Source organism: Dama dama, chromosome 16 (genome assembly GCF_033118175.1).
Source record: "Dama dama isolate Ldn47 chromosome 16, ASM3311817v1, whole genome shotgun sequence".
In the NCBI taxonomy this organism is placed as follows: Eukaryota; Metazoa; Chordata; class Mammalia; order Artiodactyla; family Cervidae; genus Dama; species Dama dama.
Genome location: NC_083696.1, coordinates 2,719,473 through 2,743,111, shown reverse-complemented (window position 1 = coordinate 2,743,111; position 23,639 = coordinate 2,719,473). Strand labels below are relative to the sequence as shown.

General features: G+C 41.5%; 1 protein-coding gene across 4 annotated transcripts in view; it reads right to left on the bottom strand.

Annotated features, from left to right (window-relative positions):
* FBXW2 (F-box and WD repeat domain containing 2) overlaps positions 1–23,584 on the bottom strand; it is a 33,124-nt gene extending 9,540 nt beyond the window's left edge. Inside the window, exons 1-7 of one of the 4 annotated variants that reach the window (XM_061163289.1) lie at positions 23,508–23,584; positions 23,297–23,405; positions 17,516–18,025; positions 8,613–8,807; positions 6,470–6,603; positions 2,111–2,197; positions 1,324–1,493 (exon numbers count right to left, since the gene is read on the bottom strand). In XM_061163289.1, coding sequence (XP_061019272.1) covers positions 1,324–1,493; positions 2,111–2,197; positions 6,470–6,603; positions 8,613–8,807; positions 17,516–18,005 — 1,076 coding nt within the window. In that variant the 5' untranslated portion in view covers positions 18,006–18,025; positions 23,297–23,405; positions 23,508–23,584. The other 3 variants (XM_061163290.1, XM_061163288.1, XM_061163291.1) reach the window with 3 other exon arrangements.
* Positions 23,585–23,639: the final 55 nt, after the last annotated feature.

The following is a 23,639-nucleotide window of genomic DNA, read 5'->3' as shown; positions in this document are numbered from 1 at the left end:
CAAGGGCACCAGGCACAGTGTGTGTGAAGCCACAGGTGTCTTTATGTAGCAGGACTTCTCAGACGTACTGATGGTACAGACTGTCAGGTCCTGAGCTAGATCCTCATTCACTTCGGTCGCTCAGTCTTGTCTGACTCTTTGCGACCCATGGACTGCAGCACGCCAGGCTTCTCTGTCCATCACCCACTCCTGGAGTTTACTCAAACTCATGTCCACCGAGTCGGTGATGCCATCCAACCACCTCATCCTCTGTCGTCCCCTTCTCTTCCCGTCTTCAGTATTTCCCAGCATCAGGGTCTGTTCCAATGAGTCAATTCTTTCTATCATGTTGCCAAAGTATTGGAGCTTGAGCTTCAGCATCAGTCCTTCCAATTAATATTCAGGACTGATTTAATTTAGGACCGACCCTCATTAGAGGCAGTTAATTTAATCTCTACAGGTGAGACACTTCAGGCACAGAGGGTTAAAAAACTTACATAAAATCACCCAGTTCATAAAAAACAGAATTAGGTCTTAAAAACACCACAAAGCACTGGTTTCTAGTAGCCTCCAATATGCTACCAGATACTGCCATCTCCAAGAGGGGTCTATAGTGTGCAGTGAATCACAAAACTGTCTATAGGCCTCTATTTTGTTGGAGAGAAAGCCTGTTGGCTGTAACCTTCTCTAAGTACCTCTGTCTTTCTACTAGTCAACAGAAGGTCACTTGATCCCTCAATGCACAGTTTCAAATGACCAGGAAGTAGAACTTAAAATATTACAACTAGAGGAAATGTGAAAGATCTTTCCATCCAAACTCTTCATTTTCCAGAAAAACTGGCAGGAGAACCCAGACATTCTGAAAGGGGAAATTAACTCAGAGTTAAGAAGTGGGATTGGGCTTGTCCGGTGGTGCAGTGGCCAAGAATCCACCTGCCAATGCAGAAGACTCGAGAGACCCGGGTTCGATCCCCGGGTCGGGAAGATCCCTTAGAGGAGGAAGTGACAACCCACGCCAGAATTCCTGCCTGGAGAATCCCAGGGACAAAGGAGCCTGGTGGGCTATGGTCCACGGGGTCTCAAAGAGTCAGATGTGACTGAGCAGACAGCACATCAGAAGAGGAATTAGAAGCTAGAGTCTCTACATTCCAACATATAACACTTTCTAATTTAATTACTGCCTTTAAAATACTTTTGTGTGAGATTTAGCACAGAATCATTCACAGCTGATGTGAGTAAACATTTCCCCAAAGCAAGTTATTAACTAGTTTATCCAAATACTGTTTTGTCTTTATTATTAAACTGAAACAGACTGTTAATGGTAAAGGCCCAAGGAAATATTACCTGAGAATATCATAACTGGCGAAGTCCCACTGGTAGAGGCCCAGTGCCGAACTACAGACAATGTATTTGCCATCAAAATGAAGTCTTGGCTGCAGGCAGATACTTCTATCCTCAGAGACAGACAACGTCTTTAAGCACTTACAGTTAATTTCTCTCCCAATTGGCCAAATCTACAGATAAAGGAAAATTAGGAAAGATGACAGATCACATCACCATAGAAAAACCTGTTTTTAAACAACGTGACTTGTGTTTCCTTAAGTCAGAAACAAAGTGGAGTAAACTGGAGACCACAGACTGACTGCTGAGACACGGGTTCAAGTTCTTATTTGGTACCTGTGTTGTGTAATCTCAGGTGAAATATTCAACCTCTTCTGAACCCGAGTTCCTGCCACGAAGACAGTTAGTGCCTACCACATGGAATGTTTTAGAAGATGCAATGAAAGTATATGTCAGAGTGGTCTGTAAACTTCTTGCAAATTGCTTTTATTATTATACAAATAAATGTTTATATTTTCATACTACAGATCTAAGAATGGAGAAGGGTAAGAGATGTATGGTCTTAAGAAAATTGTAAGAATGCATTGAAGATAAATTTCTGTAGATTTTTTTCGCCCTTCATTTATAAATCAGAGTTAGAAACTGCCTAGAACATGGAGAAAATGAATTAAGTCTCTTTCCAACAGGTTTAAGAGGGCTTAGACTGAAGACATTCCTACCTCCCTTGAAATATTTCCCTGTGCCACAGTCTTTCATGAAGCAAATTAATCGAGGAAAAAAAAAACCTCACCTTGATCTCATATTTGTCTGCACTTAAGAGGATGTAGTCTCCAGGGCTGTGCAAGAGAGACTTGACTTTGCACTTCTGCAAGACCACCTAGAAATAATACATACCCATGTTATAGAAAGACCCTTTTAGTACTATATACATCCCTCTTAAGTAAAATATGAAAAAAAGCTCAAAATGATATGGTATGTGGGTAATCTATAACTCTACGTTAACTGTAACTCAAGTTAACCTTAATAAGAGTTATTATAACGAGATTCTCTAGGCTGTCAGCAGGATCTAAAAGTGTCTAATATTGGCAGCTTTTACTCTTAGCTTTGGTCTGGAAGCAAACATTAGGACTGATTTTTAAAATCATAAAATGACAAAGAATAGGAAAGAAAAAATCCACATACATAATAGGCACAAATGACCTGTTTTCATAAGTACGTGCGTCATAAGGAGAAAAGACATTCTACTTGTGACCAGAATCTGTCATATGCTGACTCTGCAACCTTGGGCGGGACCATCTAAATTCTTCATCTGTTTCCTCATCTTTAAAAATGGGGGTTGGGGCACCTATTATCTCAGATAATCGCACTGAAAATGAAATAAAACAATGAAAATAAATGTAATAGAAGCTAAAATCCCATGAGCACTTGGGATAATCTGTAAACACTAGGTTCTGGGTATTTTACCATTAAATCAGCATAAAGTGAGAAGGAAGGCCAGGCTCACTCACTCAGAAGCCTGGGTTGCAGATACAAATGAAACTTGCGGGGAGCTGCCCCATCACCTCATTTAATATTCACAAGAACAATGAGCAGATTATGAAACTCAGGCCCTGAAGGGAGGAGTCACTTGTCTAAGACATTACAGTCAGGTCCTAGCCCCAAATCCAGTGTTTTTTAACTAACACTAAATTGTCTTACATAACTTTTCTATTTAAAACAGAATGTGCCCAGTACAGATTTTTCTTTCCAATTTTTGTTTTTTTTAAGTGTGGTAAAATACACAGAACATAAAATGTAGAATTTTAACCATTTTTTAGTGTACAGTTCAGTGGTATTACTGGTCTTCTCACACAATCACCCACCCCACCCAGTCTAAAAGCCACTAGTCATCTTTCTCCTTGGTTCCCCATAAGTTCAGCTGGCTTTACTGCAAAGACACAGCCTCTGATGTGCCCTTCTCCTTCCTTAGTGCCGTCCACGTCCAAGCCGGGGGTCTCTTCTGCTTGGACTACTGCCAAAGTCTAACTGGCCGCCGAGCATCCACCTGTGCCCCATGTGTGCCCCACTTGAATCCATTTTTTCACTCAGCAGTTATTTTCTTAAAACATGAATCACACCAGACTCTTGCTCAGAACTCATCAGCTGCTTGCTACTACACTTAGAATCATACAAAATCCTTAGTAAGGTCCAGTAAAGCACGCCGGACGGCCCCGCTCCCACACGTCCCCCAGCTGCAGCTCCGCTCCCACACCTCCCCCACCCGCAGCTCTGCTCCGCCGCCCTTCCGGGGCATCAGGCTATCGAACGTTCTGGGTTCTTTCCCACCCCTGGGCCTGTGCACACACCACACCCTCTGAAACACTCCTCGACTCTTTACGCGGCTACCTCCAATTCATTCTTCACATCTGGCACCTTTTCTAAAAGCTTTCCTTCAATCAAACTAAATCAGACACCTTCCTAGACTTTCTCGGAGAACACTACACTCTTCCTCCATTAGCACTTAATACAATTTGTGATTATGTATTTATCTGTGAGATTACTGATTAATAACTATTTCCCCTACTACACTAACACTCGTGTTAGGCCTGGGTTTGTTTTGCTCACTCATATATACTCAGCGCCTCACAGAACAGCACGGTAGGCTCAAGGACAGTGTTTCTCCAGGGCATTTCCATTAACACGGCTTTTGATATTTACAGCAATTCTTTTCTTTAGAAGATAGCACAATGTTCTTTAAAAGATGCTGTAAATTTTTGTTTCATTTCTTCCAAGATTTTCTTCATCCTCCCTCCTTCCTGCTCTTTCGTCACATTAAAAAAGCAAAAAACGAGTTTACCCATTTCTCCCACTCACCACATCCCACCCTCTGCTTCTGACAACCACCAATCTCTTCTATCTATGAACTTGGCTCCCCCCTCACCTTCTGTACAGTCCACTTTTACGAGATTGTATGGTATTTGCCTTTTTTTGACTTATTTCACTTAGCACAATGTCCTTGAGGTCCATCCATGTTATCACAAATCGTTAACATTTCACTTCTTTATGGTTAAATAATATTTCAATATACATATACATCTATCCACCCATCAATGAACACTCTGGTTGTTTCTGTATCTTGACTATTATAGATAATACTGTAATGAACATGGGGATGTATGCATCTTTCTGAGTTTTCAATTTCTTTGGATAGATACCCAGAAGGGGAATCGCTGGATCATGTAGAAGTTTTATTTTTCATTTTTTGAGGAACCTCCAAACTGTTTTTCACAGTGGCTGCACCAATTTACATTCCCCTAAAAGTGAACAAAGTTCCTTTTCTCTCCACAACCTCACCAACAATGTGCTATTTCTTGTCTTTTTGGTAATAGCCATTCTAACTGGTGTGAGGTGATATCTCATTGTGGTTCCGATTTACATCTGCATTTCCCTGATGATTTTGTTGAACATCTCATTTATTTCTTAGTTGCTGTTTTCATCTATACACATTCTTTGGGAAAATGTCTGTTCAGATCTGCCCATTTTTTAAATAGACTGTTTGGTTTTTTGCTCTTAAGTTGTGTGATTTATCTATTTTGGACACTAGCCCATGACCTATTATTTGTAAATATTTTCTCCCATTCAGTAGGTTGCCTCTTAATTTTGTTGACAGTTTCTTGTGCTGTGCAGAAGCTTTTTATTTAGTATGATGCAGTCCCACTTTATTCTTGTTTCTTTATTTCTTTATTCTTTCTTCTTTGTTGCCAGATTCAAAAAATCACTGCCAAAACCTATGTCAAGATGTTCACTATGTTTTCTTCTAGGAGTTTTATGATTTCAGGTGTGTTAAGTCTTTAATCAATTTTGAGTTAACTTCTATGTATGGTTTAAGACAGTGGTTCAGTTTCAGCCTTTTGATGTGGCTGTTCAGTTTTCCCAACAACATTTATGGAAGAGACTGTCCATCCTCCACCATATATTCTTGGCTCCTTTGTCGTAAATGAATTGACCATAGACACAAGGGTTTATTTCTGGGCTCTCAATTCTGTTCCATTGATCTAAGCATCTGTTCTGCTGACATCACATTGCTTTAATTACTGTATCTCTGTCACACAGTTTGAAAGCATGATGCCTGCAGCTTTGTGCTTTTTCAAGGTTTTTTTTTGTGTGTGTGGTTCCATACGAATTTTAGGATTATTTGTCTTATTTCCTCGAAACATACCATTGGAATTTTGATGCAGACTGCACTGAATCTATAGGTTGCTTTGGAAAGTATGGACATTTGATTGTTCAAATCTGTGAGCATGAAACAACTCTCCATTCATTTGTCTACTTCAATTTCCTTCACTAATGTCTCACGGTTTTCAATACACAGGTCTTCCTGTTATATACTGATTAAATTTATTCCTAGGTTATTTCATTCTTTTTGATGCAACTGTATATGGGACTTTTTTTTACTTCTTTTTCTGACAGTTCTTTATCAGTGTACAGAAATGCAACAGATTTTTATACAGATTTTATATCTTGCAATTTTACATGTTTTAGTTCTAACAGATTTCTTATGGCATCATCAAAATATCACGCATTTGCAAATACTGAGGGCTTTACCTCTTCCTTTCCAACATGGATGCCTTTTTTTCTTTTTCTGCTCTGGCTACAACTTCCAATTACATGTTGAATAAAAGTGGCTAGAAACCAGCACAACGTCCTTTTAAAGAGTCTGCACAGTTCTCTCTGCTCCACTTCCAGCAAGCGCTTTCTTTTTCAAAATGAAAATTGCTTTTCTGATTTAAAAAGAAACATGCCTATCCTAAAGGGAAAAAAGTACTCACAACTTCACAAGAAATAATTACCTTCAATATTTCAGTGCAGAAACACATCCAGAAACTATCACCATACTCTACGTAGCTTTTGATATAACCCGTTTTACTCCCTCCCTCTATCCACCTGATATACTGTGAGCATCTTCCCATGTCCACAGCCATTCGTTCACTAAGTTACTGAGCGTCTTTCACATGCTGGTCACTGCTGTATGCCGCGATGGCTCGGGGTTGCATCTATTCCACCTTATGACTCATCTACCACTTATGAGTCAGCGTGTACCATCCTCCAACCCGCCCCCAGCTTCCCCACCCTCGGCAAGAGTGATGTCAACATCAGTGAGTCTTCCTACCTTGGTGACCCATTCTGTGTGCCCGGTGAGAGTGTTCAGGCATGTCCCAGCAGATAAAGCCCATACTTTCACGGTGAAGTCTGCAGAGCCACTCACCAAGACGTCCAGTTCGTCGTTGTAGTCAACACTAAACACTAGTGTACACAACACACACACAGTTAAATATGCCTTTGCCTGTGGGCCTTTTATAACAGAGTTCAATAACACTTATTCTTCATAGCTGCCCAAGTGTGTAATTTCCTAACCAGAACTACTGTAAGAAGGGTGCTTTCTCGACTAGCAATTTTTTGCTTAAAAAAATATACCCATTTCAAAATTCTTATTATAGATTATCCTAAGGATGGAAAGTCCCTGGAATATACAATCTCTTCCTTTTGTTCTAGCTTCAGAGTCAGAGGCAAACAAGTGTAGGAGATCCTGGCATTTCTTCTCAGGACTGAGAAGAAACACTGAACATAGGTGGACCTACTGAGATTTGTACTATTTATTGCAGTAAGATAAAATGTCAGGAGTATTCATTCTCAAGAAAAGTCAGTATAATGAGAAAAACAAAGCAAAGATCTTAAGTTCAGACTGAGCCATTCTCTCAAACTGTCTGATTTTCTTCAGGCCTATATCCCTGGCACCTAAAACAGTGCCTGAGTATAACAAGTACTTGTTTTTAAATGCCTGTCAAGCTCTAAACAGACACCAGGGACCCAGAGATGAAGACACTGCTCTTTTCTTTAAGGAACTCTAAGTGAGGGGTGGAGAAGGAAGTCCAAAAAAAAAAGTAAATGTTTACCTCTTGCTAGGGAAACACCAAGGAGAAAGACTAACTCTGCTCAGGGGTATCAGGGAGGACTTCAGGGAGGAGGCGATATTGGAGGTGGGCCCTAAAGGATGAGTAGAGTTTATCAAGAAAAGAAGAGAATACTGCAGGGAGAAGGAACAGCAAAGGCATGGAGTCAGGAAAAGCCACAGCAATGTCTTGGGAACAGTAAGGAGGAAATTTTTTAGAACCGGGTTCTCACAGCTGACCAAGCGTAAAATCAGCTGGAACAGGTGCAATCCTTGACACTGTGGAATGTTACACTCAGTTTGATACATAAGCTCCATATTAAATCATGTATCTTCAAATATTAATGACTACAAACAAGTGGCAGCAGACTGAAGAAGAATGTACAGGATGACAAAATGGGGGGTGCGGATTCGGTGGGGTTTATTTTTTTTGGGGGGGGGGCCATAAAACAGCTCAATTTACTTTAAAGAATTACTGAACACCATGCAAGACCTCAGGACCTAAGGGTGAGTAAGACAGGTGGGATCCCTGTCCTTCTAGAGCTGACAGGTGGGTGGGGGAACCAGTTACCACACTCACTTGTATGATGGGTGTCACACAGGTTACTAGGAAACCTATAGCAGAGAAACTCAGCCTGTTTAGGGTGTCCAGGAAGGCGCTCATAAATGTGATGCTCAAGAGCACAGACTGTGGCTCTCAGAGGCTAATGCAGTGGGTGATGTGGGTGGGGGTGGGGAGGGGAGGCGGAGGAGAAGGGAACTAGCTCACATGATTTCTGCACAAAGCTCCAGGATACAATGAAGCAGAGGAGACACTCTGATCAAAAGGCTTCGTTCAAATGACCAGTTTTACAAACTAAGGCTGCTGCAACCTTATTAGGAAATATTGAGGTATCTCCTTTTCATCTTATCCCTCAGCAGTGAGATTATCATCAACCAAGCTCCAATCTCATGTAATCTGTGTAGTCACTCCTAAGGATTTCCAGTCCTAATTCTACAAATAAAGTGGACTAAATTTACATTTATTCAATTTGGAGGTATGGAATTTGATCAAAACAAAGGAGGCCAACTGTGCAAACAGGAAATAAATGAAATGGGAGAAAAGAACTGCCTCTCCTAGCCTAAGGGTATGAGGTCATTATGAGTTAAAAAATGGGCCAAGGAGAAGCAAAATTCGAGGTAAAATTGTTAAGTAAGAATAACCTGAATAAAGAGATTAACTGTACTGACTGGAAAAGAAGTAGGGGGAAAGACAGATTAAATTTAAAAAAAAACAAAACAAAAGATGGATCACATTCTTGGCCCCTGGCTTTAAGCAACGTGGCTAAAGGAACTGGGAAAGCCGTGAAGAGAGGTGACCCACCCGCCCCCGTGTGCCCCCGGAAGTGCTGGGTCCTGGCTCCGGAGCTCCATTCCCAGCAGGCCACGGTGTTGTCAAAGGAGCCTGTCACAAGCTTCTGCTCATCAAACTTCACCGCAGCACAAGTGTGCGTCTGGATGCCATAAACACACTGCCCTGTGCTCACATCCCACAGTTTTGCAGACAAGTCATCTGACCCTTCAAGAGAAAAACAGGGAGGTTAGTAAGAAGACAAACACTCTAAAGAGGTGGAATCAGTCCCCAAAGATGGCATCCTTAAAGGAGAACCTTAACCTCCTCCAGCACTCCCACTTAACAGCTGGGGGAAACTAAAGCGAGAGAGAGGAACACAGCCTGCTCTGCATCGCCAAAACAGTGTTAGCAGCCCTGGGACTGACTCCAAGCCTTGGTTTAGTCCTTTTCCCTAAACGCTCCAGGTTACAGAGCCGTGTTAGACTGGAGCATCCCTTGGTGCTTCCACTTGTAAATTTCCCTAAATCTCTGGCTATCATGAGCTCTCTGACTTAAGCTTAAAATGATGGGTATTACCTATCACTGCATGTGTACACTTGCCTGCCTGTCCATTATCCAACAACTGAACAAACAAAGAACGCTGAAATAGTAAAGCTGTAGGCTGGAACATGTTCCACTCTAAGGCAAGTCAAAGACAAGCCCCGATCACTGGTTAACTTCTACAAAGGCTAACTGCTAATTTCTTGAGCCATCCTGAAATGTGTGAAGGAACTTCAAAGAAAATAAGACATAAACTATTCTCAGACATTTACAACAATTCAGCAAAGGGCTTGGAAAGTCTCTTAAGATTATGCAGGATAAAAGGCAGGTTTTACTTCTGCCTCTGATGAAAATTGTGTAACAATTCACAACATTACTGTTTAGTAACCAAGTCACGTCTGACTCTTTGTGGCCCCATAGACTGTAGCCCACCAGGCTCCTCTGTCCATGGCATTTCCCAGGCAAGAATACTGGAGTGGGTTGCCATTTCCTCCTCCGGGGGACCTTCCAGACCCAGGGATCGAACCCGTGTCTCCTGCATTGCAGACAGATTCTTTACCACTGAGCCACTGGGGAAATTGCATTTAAAATCCTAGTGATTAATTCATGTTTCACAATTTACCTTAATAAAATATTAAGAATTGACAAAGTCATTTTGAAGATACATAAATGTAATTCCTGTAATAAAGACATGGTATCTTGGAAAAGCACCAACTGATCAGTTTTCAAAAAGCTTAAATGACTAAATAAAGCCAGACACAATTCCACCTTTAAGGACTGATCAAGAGCCACTGTTTCAAACAATGGAAAAATAGCTATCAGTTATGACAGAGCAGAGCAGAAATTTCACCCCTGGAAAACCCTATGAGAGCATACTGAAATGAAGACTCTGTTGTTATTTTACTAATTAGGGATTCAGTTTCCTTTCTATAAAATGAAAGGTGAGACTTGGCTGGTGGTTCTCAATGGCATATGAGGCATCAGAATCAACTGGAGAGCTTGATCAAGACATCCATGCTAGGCCTCATCTTCAGAGATTCTAACTTAGAACATCCGAGGCAGGAGCCAATAATTACAAAAACTTGCCAGGTGAATTTATTAGCAATGCATTGAGAACCAATGATCTAAGAACAATACTATCCGACAGAAAGATAGGACAAGCCACGTACGCAATGTAAATTTTTCTAATATTTACTTTAAAAAGTACAAAAAAGGGGAAATAATTTAATTTTTAACTCAGTATGCCAAAAAACATTATCAGCTAATGTAATCAATATAGAAATGTATTAATGGAATGGTTTACATTCTAAGTCTTCAAAATCCAGCAAGGACTTCCTATCTCACACCTCGGTTTGAAGGCGCTGTATTTCAGGTGCTCAGAAGTCAAGGGTGCTGAGTGGCTACCACCGTGGACAGCACAGGTCCAGACAACCTTTAAGGTCCTCTCAGAGTTTTAGCAGAGTCAGCATTTTGTGGCTCTATTTCTAGGAAGCTAAAGCAGGAAAAGAAATTATGTTTGGTCCTAACTGAGCTTGGTTCTGATTTACTGCCAGTGTTTCACAGGGTCGCCTTCATTCATTCAACCCATATTTGGAGAACTTCTGTGTCAGGCAGGGATCCTGCTCTTGTGGCGCCTGGTCTTCCAAGGAAGACAGGAAGACCAAACAAGCAGTGACAACTCAGTAAAGTGGTGGGCAGCACAAGAGCCCACAGCAGATACGAAGAGGGGATGAAGGAGAAAGCACCCCAGATGGAGTTCCGCTGAGTTTACGGCTGTGCTCCTCAACATCAAGGTGTTCCACAAACACGCCTTAGGAGAAGGCACGCCTGGCCCCACACCATACACTCCGGTGTGCTGTGAAGCCAGGCCTTGGTGTAGGACTGTCTGAAGAAGGAATTTCATGGCTTAAAGAATACCCAAACTTGGGACTTCCCTGGTGGTCCAGTCGTTAAGACTCCGAGCTCCCAACGCCAGTGGCACAGGTTCAATCACTGCTCACGGAACTAAGACCTCGCGTGCCACATGGCACCACCAAAAATAAATACAAAATTTAAAAAAATTTTTCAATATTAAGTTGAAATCTAAAGGATGAATACAGTGATCAGCACCCTCTCCCCCAATCAAAAAAATAAAATATAAACAGTATGTGCCAGAGCTCAGCCAAACTTTTTCTGCAAAAGACTGGACAGTAAATATATTAGTCTTCTGGAGCCACACAGTCTCTGGGGCAATTACTCCACTCTGCTGGATCTGGCCCCTGTGGTCTGTGGTTTACCAATCCCTGGAATACAACTATTTAATTACCTATTAAATATGTGAACACGCATTAGGGTCGATTCATAAAGAACTCCTTGAACCCATTCTATCAATGAAAACTATCTAGGAAATATTGACAATGCTTGTCAAATGCACTGCCTCAAACAGGGACGCTGGCAACAGTTCGGTAGGACTGGGAAGTAGTGGGAAAGGTCAGGATGGCAAACTGGGTGGCGAGGATGTTTAACTATGACCTCATCTGCATTTCTGAAAGACCTCTGTGGCAGCATCACAGGAAAAGATTTGAAGGGGAGCAAAGCTGGAAGCAGGAAGGCCACTCATAAACTAGGCGGGAGGATACACAAAACGTGGCCTATACGTCAAAGGATTACTCTCCAGCCTCAAAAAGGAAGGAAATTCTGACCTAGGCAACAACATGGGCGAACCATGGAGACCATTCGCTAAGTGACCTTAAGTCAGTCACAAAAGAACAAATACTGCTCAGAGCCCACCCGTGAGGCACCCAGAGTGCTCACACTTAAGAGAAAGCAGTGCGATGGTTGCCTGGGGCTGTGGGAGGAGGGGACAGGGTGTCAGTGATTAACGAATACTGTTTCAGTTTGAGAAGATGCAAGAAGTTCTGGAGACAGACGGTGGTGATGTCTGTGCAACATGAATGCACTTGATGGCACTGAACTGTGCATTTAAAATGGTTAAAATGGTAAATCTATTTTCCCACAGTTTGTTTAAAAAAAGGGGGGGGGAAGGAGATTATCTAACGTTATATAGGAAAACATGAGGCCATTCAATTTTACACCATAATAAACATCAGAAAATGATCAGGTTGGGCTGCACTCCGTTTGACAAGGCAGAAGCCTAACTTCAGATGCTAAGCCTTTAGGAGCCATTATCCTCTCCCCTTCTGCTTGTGTCAACGTTCTTCATAGACTCTCATTTGCTGTGCTGACGAGCCCAGCATGTTTTCAAAGAGGTCACCAATGATACTGTGTAGAGAGGAAAGTGAACTAAATAAACGTAGACTATTTTTCATTACATGAAAGGGGGAAAAAAGCCCTCTCAATTCAGAAAACAGGATGAAAATAATCTTTGATATAAAAAAAGGTAAGCAGAAAAATGAGCTGTAACACAAATAGAGTAAGCTATCTTATCAAGCTAAGTTTAAATATTTAACTGGTAGAATCAGATCTCAGCTCTCAAACCATCTGAGTCATTTGACTCTGTTAACCAACTGAATAAACATTTACTACTGCCCCTTTAAGACAGGCAACTTTCATTCTCCTTTTCAAAACTGTTTATTACCCTCTGTCTCTTTACCTCTCCCCATTCTCTGAGTACACACTCAAAAGGATCCACCCTACACTCTATGCATTCTTTTTCCTCTCCATCTCCTTTTAAAATTTCACTTGCAGCCACAGCTATGATGTGACTAACTCCTAAACCATTCTCTGCAGCCCTGAGCACTCTTGAAAGCTCTTACCCTGCATTTCCAAATATTATGGGACTCTCCACTTACACATCCAATGAGATTCAGTTCATCCCACACTGAACTCCATCTATCCTCTTGAATTTATTCTCAGTTTCTACTCTTTTACTAGTACTATCTTCGCATTTGTACATGCAGCTAGAAGACTGCAGTCATTTTTGAAATATCCCTATTCCTTGCCACACTCCCAATTCACTGCCAAATCCTGTCATTTCTATTTCAATAGCTACTCTTCCATTCAACTGCTACTTTCAGAAATCTCTACCCTTAGTATCCTGTATCTAGACCTATTTAAACTCATCTAAACTGCAACGGACTAGTAATTTAATTTGGAAGCTCGAGATCTGTCTGTTAAAAGGTATCAAAAGAATTAATATCTTCTGGGGGAACACTTTAGAAATGGTAGGGTGGCTTCCCTGTCACAGTGAGAGGACGTTACTGGCCTCTGCTCGGCAGAGACCAGGAATGCTGGACATACTGTATTGTCTGCAGCACACAAAGAGAATCACCTTGTATTCTGCATGACATTCCTGAAGGTCCTGCCAGATACTCCTAAGTGTAAAGCTTATTCTTAGTTACCTGAGCCTAATTTTTGCTGTTTTACAAAGCGTATTAGCAGGTTAACTGTGTGCTTAATTTTCTATGAGTGTAACTATCAGATAAACTGAGGAAAGATGTCCTTTCCTGGGGACTCTGCTAAGGGCTTTTCATCACTTGAAAAGATCAAGTCGTGGATGGCATCTGTGGCGCAAGTACAACCTTCTGTATCCACAGGGGCCAAGCTCACGACAGTACATACAGGTGCAGACACCTGATCACCACCTTCCACAACAGCCACGGCTGGGCATGTGTTCACTGTTACTTTAAATTACAGTTCTCTTATTTCTCCTCTGGGTCAGACTTTGGCTATCGATTTTTAAAATGTGTATGTATAGACAAGTTGCTTCCATGACTTTTAATTCATGATAGGAGGATATTGTAAAATCTTGTAAAAAGAGGACCCAAGTCTGACAGAAACAAGAAACAGTAGTTTCTTTGAAGTGGTAGGCCCTGAACCGGACTCTCTTTCTGCTCAAAAATCACTCAGAGTTCATAGAAAATGGCCCAAATCCATGTTCATGGCGTTCCGGCCCAAACCTAATTCCTCAGATTATACTCCAAGAGTCTGAGAGCCCCCATTCATGTTCTACGATGTCGGCATTTCCTCCCCCACGCTCGCACCTTTCCATGTCTTTAGAACGCTCTCTTCCTGTTGGGAAACCCTGACTGTGTATCTCAAATCCCCAAAACGCATGCATTCTTCAAGACCCAACATAAACACTGCTCCACTTTCTCAAAAGAAGAAACCATTCCTTTCTTTTGAACAACCACATATTCCTCATACAATTCAACTACATCATTTTTTTGGTTGGTCTCTCTTTTAATTAAGATCTAGCTGACAGACAACATTGTATTAATTCCAGGTGTATAATGCAATGATTTGACATCTGTATATGCTGTGACATAGTCACCACAACAAACTAGTTAAATACATCATCTGATCATACCTCCTTTATAGCTCGTTTTTCTTGTTTGCCTGCCTGTAAGTCAGAGATCACAATATAGCCATTTATAGGTTGAATATGACCCAACCACAATATTTTTAAAATTTGAATAATACTTAGAAAATGAATACTTTTTAAAAAGTGAGGCTATTTCACAAAAACCTAGACTTGGGGCTTCTCCTGGAAAGTCAGATCTGACAATTCTGAGCCTGAACTGCACACGGGAAATGTCTCCTACAGGAGAGCAGCAACTCCCCATGGCGGTGTTTTCTCATCAGCCACAGCTCACACGGAACTAGAGCCGAGGTCAGGCTCGAAGGCCCGCAGTGAGCCTCAGTCAGGCTATCTTCCTGATCACAGTGTGTACATTCTCTGAGGAAAGAACAATTCTGAATCAGCTACGCGTGCTCACGCTGCCTGTCACGCAGTCGGCATATTTTATAAATAAATATCTACTGAACAGCACCAAACACAGCAGGTTCCTCTCTCACCATTTCAGAAACGAGCAGAATTTCTGAAATTCTGAACACACACATACAATCTCATACAATCATACAATCTATACCACGCTAATTTTTAGCATTATTAACCCTTTTGGTAAAACTGTTTCACTGCTTGCTTAAGGGCTAATCTGAGAGTCGCTAAGTTTATTGCCAAATTCAGAATTTCCCAATTCAACAACAGTGAAAAGACAAGCTCTTAAGTGACGAGGTGATACAAACACATGTTTAATTCTATTAACAAATATTTCTTGCTAGTAACAGTCCCAAGAATGCTGCTTTAAATAAATGCTTTGAATCATTTTCAACAGCACAATTTTCCATAATCAAAGTCAGTGAATTTAATCATACTAAAAATAAGATAGCATATAGACTCACCTGGAGAATAATCTTAAAATGCAGGGTTGTGTCCACAGTCATTTGTAGATATTAACTGCCCAGGTAATTAGGGAATTCAGTGAATGTATTCCATTCACTTCTGTGCCAAGTAACTGAGGTTTTATTGCATTTCAAAAGCAAAGTTTAACAAGACATTAAAAAAAAAAAAAAAGCTGGAGCTAGTTCTGAAAATGAGACAGCTGCCAGTATTGACCCAAGTGTGAATAAGTGCCAAGTTCAAAGGCAATGTGGCATCTTAATCTTAAAAAAACCAAAAACCTGCCAGTGATTATGAGGCAAAAAGAATATTGAAAAGTCATCACCACAGGTGGGAAAGTAGATCAAGGTATAGAAGAACAGATGATGTTGTTACAATAACCAGGCTTTTAATAGGACAGGGAAAATAATATGAGCATGGAGTAATCTCAGGATGACAAACAAAACCATGAAATACCTTAAATGTTTATTTTATAAAACTGACAAAGTGTTGAGCATTTCAGAGAATGTCACCACATTAAGAAAATGGACAACCTCAATGAATAAAGAAATTCAACTTTAAGACAGTCTTGAGAAATCATACCTCTCTTCACCATTAAAAATATTAAACTGAGTATGGCAGGACTCTGAGGGAGAAGCAGGTTCACCTTAGACTTCGCTGTGGGCATAGCACCAATTCAATACATCTGGAAAGGACACTAAGAGGCGCTATAAATTCATTCATACTTCTGGATCTGGTGATTCTGCTCTGAGGCGTCTGCCTCAAATGAATAATACAAAGGGAAAAAACAATGCAGACAAAAATATCCATAAAAACAGAAACAACCTGAATATGCACTAGTATGGAAATGGCTAAATGATGATGATCTATTTACACAAAGAAACAGTGTATGACAACCACATAGTTCAGGTTAACACTCGAGTGTGTGTCAGAAATCATCCTGAGGAAGAAGCACAGGATGTCCCCGAGCGGCGGCAATGTGCTCAGTTGCTAAGTCGCTTCTGACTCCTTGTGATTCCACAGATGGCAGCCTGTCAGGCTCCTCTGTCCATGGAAATTTCCAGGCAAGAATACTGGAGTGGGTTGCCACTTCCTACTCCAGGGAATCTTCCTGACCCAGGGATCAAACTTGTGTCTCCTGCAGTGGCAGGCAGCTTCTTTAACACTGCACCACCTGGGAAGCCCAATACTGTATATTATACATGATGGGAGCAAATAGCATTATGATCACTGATAAGATGATCTAGAACCTCAAGCCATTCTAAACTTTGCTTAGTCATTATACACAACACCTATCAACATGTACTGCCTGAAACATGGGCACTAACTATATAATCATATGTAGAAACACATGCCCATTATAATTGGAAGATGCACATAATTCTAACTTTAATCATTACATTTATAATAAAAAGTTACTTTACTTGCTGTTATTGTTGTTGTTTAGTCGCTAAGTCATGTCTGACTTTTTCATGATCCAACGGACTATAGCCTGCCAATCTCCTCTGTTCATGGGATTTCCCAGGCAAGAACGCTGAGGTGGGTTGCCATTTCCTTCTCCAGGGGATCTTCTTGACTCAAGAGATCAAACCCACATCTCCTGCATTGGCAGGCGAATGCTTTGCCACTGAGCAACCAGGGAAGCCCTGCTTGCTGAGTTTTAAAATATCCAACTATTTTCATTCCCATGCCCAAACTCTTCTAAATTCTTCTAAGAACCACAGGATCTTAGAGAAAGAGAAACAGTTCCCTTTGCATATTTTAAATACAAGGAAACAAACAGAGAGGTTTCATAATCCTTTCAAAATGAATTATTTGCTAGGAATAGACAGCAACTTTTCTGTTTTTCCCCCAAAATCAGTGCTGATACAAAAAAAAAAAAAATTAACCAACATGAAGGACTGTTTATGGAAGAAAAGTATAGAAAAACATAGAGCTTTCAGACTCATCTCACATTTATAAGAATATCTGGAGCTTTCTTCTCATAAAATTTTATAAAAATAATTGTCTTCTCAGAGTGAAAAAAGATAAAGGGGTGGTGGTGTGGAAAGGAGGAACCAGTCAGGGATGGAGGGATAATGCCATCATAGATATCTCAAATAATTAACAACTGCCGTTATGAAGCCTGAGGAGTATTTTGTTCTGTCTGTAAGATTACACTCCTACGAAACGTTTAAAAAAAAAAAAAAAAAAAAGGTCCAGGCTGTCTTACCTGTACACAGAAGTCCATCTTTGTAGTAAAGTGCATACACTCTGGCACTGTGTCCAATTAAAGATGAGGTCTCAAAGGCTTCATGGTCCTCCAGTTGCTTCATTCTCAAAATAGCCTTCAAATAAACCTTCTTCCAGTGCAAAGCGTCCTGAACAGAATCATCTATCTGCCAGCCCAAATTTTTACAGGCGGTCTGCCACACCTCTGTACAGGCACTTATCACCTTATTCCACTGTTTAGAGACGAGGCAGCACGTGAGTAAAGTCTGAGGGTCGAGCCATTTTAACAAATAAAAACTGAGCTCCAGGGGAAGGAGTTTGAGGAAGTCCCGCTTGAGCAGAGTCTCCAGGTTATTGGAGAGGTGTCTGAGCTGGACTGCCCCACTCAGACTAATCAGGTGATCCAGAGTTTCATTTTTCTGCAAGTCCGTCAGAGAAAGAAATGTAACAGAAATGTTATCAAGCCATGTCTCAAAGTCCTTTCTCTCCATAAGGTTATGGAAAAATTTACCTGTGGCACATCAAAATATTGTATTAGTTCTGCTCAAAAAGACCATTCAAGCAAGACTGCTAACAAATGAAGTATTAAAAATTAGTGCAAAAAACTGTTACAACTTTAGAGCTTAGTTACATTACAACTTTACAGTTAATACATTGTATTTATCTGAAATAATTTCCATGCACACAAAAGAAAACACATTTGAGAAAACATACTTTAACAAATCATGACCTCCAAAACATAACTCAGTGAAACTAATTTTGGTGTGTGTGACTTGCTCCTTCTGAAGTCTATCACATGCTACATGCATCTTCACAGTAAAAGATTTACAAAGTATTCATTCTTTATGAAACAGTGTATTCTGTATAATAGAACCCCCATCAAAATCATCATGATACCATTTTCTTAAATACACTCTACTTGGGCACGAAAATCACAAAAATAAGCACAAGGATGTGACACCCAAAAAGTAAGTCTCTAGAGCAGTAACTTGAGACATCAGTTATCAGGCTATGTATAACCTGACCTGTTGTAGGAATCACAGAACTGACTACTGGCTTTTGCAATAGATGTTTAGGCAAAAAGGTTTGGGGAAGAAAAATAACCAGATACAGTAAGTTATCTGGCTCAGGTGTTCTGGTTCTTCCACTTCCTTTACGGCACTGCCTGTTAGAACATGAACTTCCAAAAGCCTTATCTGGCCTTACACGGTCTGTTTTAATAAGGTTAATATGAGCTGGAGACAACTCTTAACCTCATGTGTCTCCAAGAGCCATAAGGGTCCTGGAGGTGTGCACAAATAAGACAAATCAGTCATCGTGATGCTTACAAGGCGCACCAAGAAAGGTACCATCTCCTTCACTTTGCACATGAGGAAGTTGCAGGTCAGAGAAGGTAAGTGATTTGCCTACAGCCAACAGGGCTATAAAATAGCAACAGAACAGGCTGAAAGCCAGTGCTCTCAGGATCAGGACTCTTCCAGACACACCAAGCTGTCTCTCTCTCTCTGAAGCCAGTTACCATCAGGAGAATCACAACCTGGTGATAAGATCTGGAAGCACTGAGTCCATCTGATTATACCATCTTCCCCTTTAAGGTTAATTGGAACCTCCCCCCCCCCCCCCCAACCAAAATACAAGTATCCATCAATCCATACTATGTCAAGGTGTCTACCCACTCTTAATGGGGACTAAACTAATGGGAAGAGAAGAAAAAGTAAAGCAAATCTGTGAAAACCACCTGTTCCAAGATCAGCCATGTTGATAGATATTAGTGCTGGGCAATAGGTACATGGGGTTTCTTTTTAAATTAGATTTTCATGTATTGAAACATTTCAATGATAAAAAAAAAAAAACTTTCCTTGTAATCTGACCAGTTTCCCATCATATTGTCATACTAATTTAAAAACCTAATGTCCAAATTAAAGTGAAAGACGAAAATAAATCACTTATCAGTTCAGTTCGGTCGCTTAGTTGTGTCCGACTCTTTGCAACCCCATGGACAGAAGCACACCAGGCGTCCCTGTCCATCACCAACTCCCGGAGCTTGCTCAATCTCATGTCCATTGAGTTGATGAAGCCATCCAACCGTCTCATCCTCTGTCGTCCCCTTCTCCTCCTGCCTTTCATCTTTCCCAGCATCAGGGTCTTTTCCAATGAGTCAGTTCTTCACTTCAGGTGGCCAAAGGACTGGAGCTTCAGCTTCAGCATCAGTCCTTCCAATGAACATTCAGGACTGAGGTCCTTTAGGATTGACTGGCTGGATCTCCCTGCAGTCCAAGAGACTCTCAAGAGTCTTCTCCAAAACCACAGTTCAAAAGTATGAATTCTTCAGCGCTCAGTTTTCTTTATGGGCAAACTCTCACATCCATACATGACTACTGGAAAAACCAGAGCTTTGACTAGACAGACCTTTGTCGGCAAAGTAACATCTCTGCTTTTTAATATACTGTTTAGGTTTGTCATAGCTTTTCTTCCAAGGACCAAGTGTCTTTTAATTTCATGGCTGCAGTAACTATCTGCAGTGATTTTGGAGCCCAAGAAAATAAAGTCACTGTTTCCACATCTATTTGCCATGAAGTGATGGGACCAGATGCCATGATCATTTACATGGTTTACACAAATAGTCAGATCTCACTGTCCAACTTCATTAATATTAAGGTATGTAAAGATCATTTTCATTAATTTCCCAATATCAAATTTGACAGGAACATTTGTTATCAGACAAAAAGCAGTTAAAGCAAACAAACCACTTCTAATCACATCATCTGGTGATTAATGTGTCTAATGTTCTCAAATAGTGAATGGACTTTAAGTCTCATGGTTTGGGCTAGATAGGATTTATTAATTTAAGGATTTACTTGGCTGCCAAAAACTAATGAGTTCACGGCAAGTTGTATGAACTTGACACAAGATAACAAGTGTCCTGGGAATTTCTTGGTTGCCCAGTGGTTAGGACTCTGCACGTTCACTGCCAGAGGGCCTGGGTTTGATCCCTGGTCGGGGAACTAAGGTCCCACAGGTTGCTTGGCACAGCAAAAAAAAAAAAAAAAAAAAGCCACCAACAAGATTAACAAGCCTCCTTTTTCTGAATCCTAACCACCTTTTTATCTGTAATATTTCTGGAAAAGTTCTACTTAAAAAAAATCATTCACAGCAAGACAAGAAAAAAGTTTCTGTAGACATTCATAGAATGTCGCCAATAGCTAATTAATCCTGGCCAATTAAAAATATAACCAAAACATGTGCCCAGGAATCATTTTTTATCATGAAGAAGTGGGGCGAGGGGCTTCTTCTATCGCATCGGCCAGGCCACACACACGAAGTGTGCCACATACGCATCTTAGGAATACTGACATTTGTGTACAGTGAACTGTTACTTATAATACCCATGAAAACAGTATCGTTACCAAACAACTAAGAGACATCATACAGCACACCCAATCAATGAACCCAAGACATCACAGAGATTATGGGATGAGTTTGCCATTGAGCACCTTTAAAAACCTAGGCATTTCTGAGATTTACACATTCTCCTAACAAGAATTGTTCTTCCAATTCTTAAAGACTGCCCTTTAAGCTACTGAACCCTTTACGGGAAGGTCTTATCCAGTTCTTCACCTCTCACTATCATGAAAAAGGCATCTTTTTAAAATAAAGTAGGACCCATTAGCTTTGCAGAATGCACTATTAAAAAAAAAATCAGCTTTTGTTTCTGTAAAAAATGAACTGACTCTGGAGAGAACTTTCTTAAGGTCATAGGTCTAAACTGAAGTCTTAGAGAGCCTCTAGAAATACCATGTACTGGCAGCACAAGGCCCCACAGGGAATACTTCAGGAAGTGAGATTTCAATTCAGCTGAAGGAGGAGCTTTTAAAACATCAGAGCTTTCCAATAATGGGAACAGCTGCCTCCAGGGTGGTGAGCTTCCCATCACTGGGAATGGTCAAGGACAGCTAGCTAGAGAGGCGGATTGAGGTAAAGGAAAATGTTTTGAAGTCAATCAAATCTACCACAGATTCAGCCACTTCCTATGTGATCATGGACATACTCAACTAACTTCTGAACTTCAGTTCTGTCATCTGTAAAATGGAAGCAAGCTCACCTCGAGGGCTGTGAGAGGCACCAACAGTAGGGACACGCTCAGAACGCAGCCCAGCAGGGTAACTCAAACGGCACTTTTTGTTAGTTTTATTACTATGAGTACCTGGCAGGAAAGCTCCAGTAACATCCCTTTCAACCCTAGGATATCACCAGTTTCTCTTTTTCGTTCGTTCCACGCCCCCACTCCCATTTCTCTTAAAATGGATTAAAATATACAGGAAAAAAAAGAAAAACCTCAACTGCTCAAACTTACTGGGAACTTAATTTTGTAATTAAGGGCAGTTACTGACAGGAGGCTGATTTCCCAGGAGAGGCACTCTCTTTCCACCCTCTCCACACTCCAGCCCGGTGTCTCATTCTTCCCTCCAACCCCAACTTCAGACTCAACATAAAACTTGCCCTTCCGCCCTCAGTACTAACAATCACAAAGCTCTGAAACAGACAGATGTGAAAAGATTCCTAAACTGGGAGATGGGAGGCCTGGGCTTGGTCTCTGGTTCTGCTATTAACTCCCTACGTTCCCTCAGGTAACTCTCATCTTTGTACTGGTTTGGAAACACTAGAGTACTACTCATAGATGTTACCTCACGTGATTTTCACGACCTTGTGGAAGGTATGAGAACTGCCCTTAAAAAATGAAGAAATTTATGGTCCCCAAAGTGGAGTGACTTTCCCTGGGTCTCACAAGAAGGAGCGGGCACAACATCTTGCCCAGACCCCACCCTTCTCAAAAAAGCAAAACAAAGCTTATACTTCCCAGTCTTACTAAAGACAGAATATTCTTGACTAAACATGATGAATGCCGTTTACCTCTCCTCTCTCAGGACCTGGCCTAATCAAGACAGAAAACAAGACATTTGCTATCTTTGGGAGGGAGGTTTCATCTTCCCTCTCTTTTCTTATCAAGCATAACCAGGGTTAAAGAGAACAGAGGCTCTGAGCTTATCTAAATAAACTTACATATACATAAAATATCTTTTGAATACTCAAGAAGCTGGTTAATACTGATTGTTTCCAGAGAATACTGGAGGGTTGAGGAATAGGAGTGAAAGGTCCCTTTATGAATTTAAAACGGTATGAATATCTGACCTGTTTATATCCGCCTTCGGTTTTAAGATGAATTTTTAAAAGCTTTGAAAGAATACAAACAGGGCTTTGCAACCCGACTTGTTGCTGGGTAACCCTGGGCAAATCACTTCACCTATCTCAAGCCCAACTTCCTCACTGGTAAAAGGTAACCACTAACAGCATGATCTACAAGCGTTTTTTACAAAGAATAAACGGGATAATGCACATAAAACGTTTAGCACAGTATCCGCACAGTGGAAGCCTACAAAAAATGCTGGCTACCACCATTGTTTAGCATTAACCCTGCTATCTTTATTGCAAGCAGCACTCCACATACACACCTGTTTCCATGGCATACCCACAATTATGGCGCAGTCCTGCACATTAGTACAGCGCTTTGTACTTCATAAACCACCTCTCCACACTGCTTCATCCTTTAAACTCATTAACAGCCCTGGGACATCACGGTTAACTCATTTCGCAGCTAAGGAAACCGAGGCTCCAGGAGGCAGTCACTCAGTTCTCCCATTTCTAAATCAACTCCAGATCCCTTCAACCCGTCCGCCGCTCCCAGGTCCCCTACTCCCGGAGCCGTGTTCCGCGCGGCACTGACCTGAGCGAGCGCCCCAGGGCCCGGGACCTCGCGCCGGGCTCACACCAACTAGGCGCGCTCGGGCCGCCAGAGCCTCGCAGCGGCCAGGTCCGCTCCGCAGCCATGGCGCCTGCAGGGAGAGAAAGGCAAACAGCCCGAGGCGCGACGGGTCAGCAGAGGCGCGGGCCCCAAACAGCCCCCTCCGCGACCCGGCCCCGCCTAGAATACAGACCTGGACCGGCGGCCGCCGCTCTGGGTCCGCAGCCTCTCAGGGGAGCGGCTTCCGGTGCTGCCTGCGTCATCTCCGCGCGTCCCTCCACCCGCGGCGCCCAGCGGACGCGGCTGTACTTCCGGCCCCGCCGTG